The sequence below is a fragment of the Notolepis coatsorum genome (assembly GCF_963971535.1).
Source record: "Notolepis coatsorum genome assembly, chromosome: 10".
Taxonomy (NCBI): domain Eukaryota; kingdom Metazoa; phylum Chordata; class Actinopteri; order Aulopiformes; family Paralepididae; genus Notolepis; species Notolepis coatsorum.
This window is the reverse complement of record NC_140174.1, coordinates 94,546,693-94,552,727: the sequence shown is the minus strand read 5'-3', so window position 1 is coordinate 94,552,727 and position 6,035 is coordinate 94,546,693. Positions and strand designations below refer to the sequence as shown.

The 6,035-nt window shown below is 48.9% G+C and overlaps 1 protein-coding gene across 1 annotated transcript; it reads right to left on the bottom strand.

The window, feature by feature from the left end:
- Positions 1 to 3,321: 3,321 nt before the first annotated feature.
- LOC311235639 (neurofilament light polypeptide-like) lies at positions 3,322 to 6,035 on the bottom strand (the record flags this gene model as incomplete). Its single annotated transcript, XM_084323104.1, has 4 exons — positions 3,322 to 3,888; positions 4,026 to 4,438; positions 4,534 to 4,658; positions 4,971 to 6,035. 4 exons carry the CDS (start codon positions 6,033 to 6,035, stop codon positions 3,719 to 3,721), a joined length of 1,773 nt encoding a protein of 590 aa, XP_084179230.1. The 3' UTR covers positions 3,322 to 3,718.

Below are 6,035 nucleotides of genomic sequence, written 5' to 3'. Positions count from 1 at the left end.
ACCACACTACAGAAGGGTTAACCAACCCTTTCACTACCACACTACAGACGGTTAACCGTGTGGCAGTGAAAGGGTTAACCTTCTGTATTGTCACAGTGAAAGGGTTACCCATTTGGTAGTGTGGTAGTGAAAGGGCTAAGGTGGTACTACCGTACTAGTGAGACAAACAACAGACAAACATAACAGACACAAGGGTGGATGGGCTAGGAGAAGGCAGTGAAGAAGAGAGATGGGTCTTGAGGCGGAATTGGAAAAGTGTGAGGGGACTCTGAGTGTCCAATGTTTTGGGGGAGAGAGTTCCAGAGCCTGGGATCTGTCCCAAAAGCTGCGAAGGTTGGACTTGGATCTGAGGGACAGAGAGAGGAGGAGTTGGTAGGGGGAGAGGGGGTCAATGAGATATGGGGGGGGGGGGGGGGTCCACTTCAGGGAGCAGGGAGTGGCTCGGGAGGTAGTGTTGTCTGGTAATCCAGAGGTTCCCAGTTCGATTCCCGCTCCTCCCGGGCAGCGTGTCGAAGTGTCCTTGAGCAAGACACTTAACCCCTAACTGCTCCCGATGAGCAGGTTGGCACCTTGCATGGTTTCCTCTGCTGTCGGTGTGTGAATGTGCGAGTGAATGGGTCAAATGTGAGGAATAAATTGTAAAGCACTTTGGATAAAAGCTGCTATATAAATGCATCATTTACCATTTATATAATATGCTGTGTGGAAGGAAGACATCAGGATCAAACATAATTCCATAGGGACCCAGGATTCACTGAATGAAATGGTTAGTAGGCCTCCAATGTGAGGCTCAGTGATCAGCAGAGGGAGCCACAGCACCAAGGTCAACTGTACATTGTTTGTGGAAACCACTGTGACAGCCACAAAGGAGACCGTGGCATACTGACCCCAGCTGTCATTGTCTCAGGGAGGAGTGGATCCCCCTTCACCTACAGTACACACACGTCTGGACCCCCAAAATGGAGATGTTTTTAATGAGAAACATATAGTTTCTGCTTTCGGATCACTACCATGCTCATCTCATCTATGTTTTTTAATTAGATGTGAAGCACCTCTATGACTGGCAATGTCACAAACAAGACTAGAAGCGTCTTAGACTACATTGGCTAGTAGTCTAAGGCTTTCCCTGTCAAGCAGATTGTCCTTCTGGCTTTTCTGCCCAGCTTTTCAGATTGGCCATATACTTTATGTGATTTAGCTTTCTTGACATCAAAGTATATCACTGACGCTGTTGTTGGGGTGAATATGTACACCACACACTCCACACACCCTCCATTACAAATCCCTGCATTTCCTTCAAGAGGGTGGTCGACCAGTGGCCGTATATGTGACCGATGAAGCTGGGAGGAAAAACAACCCTTTCTTCCTCCAGTATGCCATGCCCCATTACACTAGGCCTGTGTCCCACATTCCCCCCCAATCTTCCTGCACATGCCACTGCTGTTTTGAGAACCAGCTAATTTAATGGCCCAGGCTCAACTTCACAAATGGAACGTCTGAACACCTGAGGCGATAACTATATTATCTCCGGTTTATATTGCGGGAGAATTTGTGTGGGGCTCTATGATTCTCGGCATGCTATCTGTCTATGGGCCTCGAGAGTCCTCTCTGGTACTGGCTCAGCCTTTTTTTCTTATTTTTTTTTTTTTTAACTTGTAGCAGGGGAGGGATGGGCAAGATGACGGAGAGGAGGAGAGCAGTCTAGCTAGAGTGGGGTAAAGTAAGGACAGGAGGGATGGAGAGAATACGGAAATCAGGAGACAACAGTTGCTGCATTGCATATATTTCCCGGGTGTCGGCTTTTCTTTGACACAAGATAGGCCACATTTACTGTGTGTGTGTGTGTGTGTGTGTGTGTGTGTGTGTGTGTGTGTGTGTGTGTGTGTGTGTGTGTGTGTGTGTGTGTGTGTGTGTGTGTGTGTGTGTGTGTGTGTGTGTGTGTGTGTGTGTGTGTGTGTGTGTGTGTGTGTGTGTGTGTGTGTGTGTGTGTGTGTGTGTGTGTGTGTGTGTGTGTAATGAACAGGATATGACTCAATATTAATAAAAAGATTGTCCATCATAAGGACTGTGTCTTTGCAGATGCTTGACTGAGTATTTTGTAGTTATTGGTTTAAAATACAGAGACAGTGCATATTAAGGAACATTACAGTTAATATGCCAGTTTAGCCAGGTTGGCAAATTGTCAACCGTATAGTCTCTGTGTCATGAGAACTACAATAATTAAAGCACAGTACAATAATTAAAACACAGTAGGAATCAATAGGTTAAAAGCCTGCTGATAAAATACATAAAAATACAATGCCAATAGTGCCTTAGTTATTTGCTGCTAGTCTGTCCTCTGTCAAGGTTTAGTGGAGTGAGATATTTCTCTGCTCCCCTCTCTCTCTCTCTCTCTCTCTCTCTCTCTCTCTCTCTCTCTCTCTCTCTCTCTAATGAAATTGCTGTCTTCCTTCAGTTGACATTTGGCCAGTGCTTTTGGTGCAGCAGTCTTGCTGAGTCATAAAGGTTCCAGCAGGCCCTGAATTATGGCAGGTGATGTGGAGTACGGTGAAAACATTGGCGTCAGCTCACAGATCGTGGCTAGTACGGGCATCAGAATCCACTGATTGATGGGTGGAGGACGAACACACACACACACACACACACACACACACACAAACACACAGCCTAATGATTCTACCTTTCTATTTTCCAGACTTTGATTTAGTCAGGGAAAGACTAGTCTTGCTGAGTTTGTATTGGCAAATAATATAATCACCAGGCAGCGTGTCGCTCTTGTGCAATACTTATTTTCAAGTGCTTTAGTATTTTGAATAAGGAGGTTGGGTGGGACACTATCGATCGCTAAAATAACCCCTTCGGATGACTCATACGTCCTCGGGTTCTGTTTTTTCCTGGTCTGACTGCTGCAGCACTCTAGTGCAGTCGAGGACACAGTGGGCTTGTTTGTCAGCAGGGACATAGAAACTAAGGATTTTGGGCACTCACCCAGCAAGGCTATTTGTTTGCCATCTACATCCCCCTTTAGACCTCAGAGACACACTCTGGTTAGGGGAGACCAATTTGCTCTACAGTCCAGACTCCAGAGTGAAGAATACTAGCCACAGCACAGGCTAACTGTGTTATTTCTATCCCTGCTTGTCAGGCTGTGATATCGAGAGACCATGACTAAGAATTCCTGTCAACATATTTATGCACAATGTAACTAGACTGATTTGACTGTTTTCAGACCCCTAGATCTACCTGCAGAGGACTTCACTGCGGTTATGGGTGTTTTTACAAATGCAAAATGAAACCATCAAAACACAGTATCGAGTGAACACTTTGTTTATTTGAGTTCAGAGCAGCGTGTCATGGGGGGAAGCACTTGGAGGAGTTTGATAAGGCATTTCACATTGGGCATGAACAGACTTGCAGCGTTATAGGCGTGTCGCGGCAACAGTGAGCTGAATATACTTTCATACTCCATTACAATCATTTTTACACATTTCCTTCATTAGCTTTATTTCCTTTTTTTGATTGCTTATTCAGTTTCCTTGCTGGTACAGTACACACATGCATACGTGCTCTTCACCATGTCTTCTGAATTATAGAGATTTTCATTATTATTAAATCTTTTATCTGGATGAACATCTCCGTGTACGGAGCACCAGAGAAGACGTCCCCTCAGACACGATACTGCGAGGCACAATGAGTCAACATTTTGATCTGAACTTCTTTATCCTGAGATTTTCTTGTCTTCGTCCTTTTCTACTTCTTTGCTCTCTTTCTCATCTCCCCCGTTGTCCCCTTCCTCAGTTTGTTCGTCTCTGGACTGGCTCTTTTCTCCTCCTTCCTCGCCGTCCTCTGCTCCCTCCTCTGCGTCCTCGGCTTCATCTGCAGCGTTGTCTGGAAAATACGAGTAATGGAATCATTAGACGACAGCTTCGGCACAAAACAATCTAGAAGAAATACGAGATGAACTCAAATAACAATCAAGCGAAGTGAAAGACAACACTAACCACCCTCTCCTCCCTCTGCTTCACCTCCTTCCTCCTTCTCTTCTTCTGCCTCCTCCTGCTCTTCTCCCTGCTCCTCTTCTGCCTCCTCCTTCTCCTCTTCCTCCTCCTTCTCTTCTGTTTCCTCCTTCTCGTCTCCCTGCTCCTCTTCTGCCTTCTCTTCCTCCTCTCCCTCTTCCTCCTTTTCCTCCTCTTCCTCCTCCTCCTCAGGAAGACAGGCCTCGGCCTGCTGCGCTCGGCTGGCACATACAAAGTCATCTGTGGCGAACGGTGAGGCGGGCATGCGGCAGCTGAGGGGATAGGGCGGCACGGAGCTCAGGTGGGAGAGCATGGAGAAGCGAGGGCGTCCATAGGAAGGGGCGGCGTACTGGCTGCTGTGGGAGTAGCCAATGGTGGACGACTCCACGTTGAAACGATTCTCTTCCACCTCGAGCAGCTTCCTAAAATAAGCCATAAGATATAGAGGTCATGAGAAAATATAGGACATCATAAAACGTCGACACAATATACCGTTTTAATTCCGTAAGCCGCTGACCTGTAGGCTGCGATCTCGATATCCAACGCCATCTTCACGTGCAAGAGGTCTTGGTAGTCCTTCAGGTAACGAGCCATGTCGTTCTTGTTTGTCCTCAACTCGTCCTCCAGTTGGCTAATTGTATCCTAAATAGGAGAGAGCAATCAAGGTGTAAGGGAGAGAGATAAGAACACTTGATGCAGAATACATACTCAACTAATACAGTATAACATTATCAAATGTTCATCTTTACGTGCCCAGGGCATTTTGGACTCTTATTTGGGGTCGTACTATAGGGCAAAACGTGAATTTAAATGATCAAGAGTTGTATTTTCTGTAATCGCAAACCCGTTCCGAGTACACAATAAAATAAATGCTTTAGAATCTTTGACATAGAGAGATAGATTTGTTTCCTGGCGTATTTGCGAAAGAAACATTGTCTATTCTTTCATGCTGACCTGCATTGCGGAGACCTCGGCGCTCTGTTTCTCCTCCACATCCACCAGCTGGTTCTCCAGAGCCTGGTTGGTCTGTTGGCACGCTTCGATCTCCAGGCCCCGGGTGTTGAGCAGCCGGCGGTACTCTCCGGCCTGGTCTTTGGCGCTCCGCGCACTGTCCGTGTTGCGAGTGGCGTCCACCGTCATCACGTTCATCTTGGTGCAGAACCATTCTTGGGCCGAGTGCAGGTTCTGCTGCGCCAGGTTCTCGTACTGGACCCGGATGTCGCGGAGGGCTGAAGACAGGTCGGGTTTGACCACCTCCATCTCCACGGACACCTGAGCGTGGTACTGTATCTGGGCCTGCAGCTCGGCTATTTCGCTCTCGTGGAGGCGCTTGAGGAAGGCCAGCTCGTCCAGCTGACTCTCTATTCTTTTCCCCAGCTCAGCCTGGCCCAGCGCAGCCTCGTCCGCTCCCTGCCTGGCATCGAGGAGCCTGCCTTCCCCCTCCTCCCTGGCCACCACCTCCCCCTCGTAGCGCCCTTGCAGATTGCGCAGCACCTCCTCCATGTGGTCCCTGTGGTCCTGGACGGCCTGCTTGTCGTGGCGGGCCTCTTCCACGGCGGCCCGCAGCTGGCGGATCTCGTGGTCGTACAGGGCGCTGAGGTTGGACGGCGCTCCGTGCCGCTGCCGCAGCACCAGGAGTTCCGTCTCCAGGACCTTGTTCTGCTGCTCCAGTTCATGGACCCTCTCGATGAAGCTGGCGAAGCGGTCATTCAGGTCTTGGAGCTGGGCTTTCTCCTGGGTCCTAATGGCTTTGAACTCGGTACTAACCTGCGCCGCCTGGCCGAAGTCGAGGTCAGCCGCCCTGGCGGATAGAGGAGCGGAGCGCAGCATGGAGGAGGAGCTGGAGATCGCTCTGCTGTACGATGGGTAACTTCTGCGGGATGGCGACCCGTAGGAGGCTAGTGGGGCAGAGTGGCTGTGGTACGCAGACCTGGATCCCAGTCTTCCACTGCCTCCATGTCCTCCGCTGCGCACCGTCCTCTTGTAAGAGGACGGGAGGAAAGACTCAAACCCAATCAT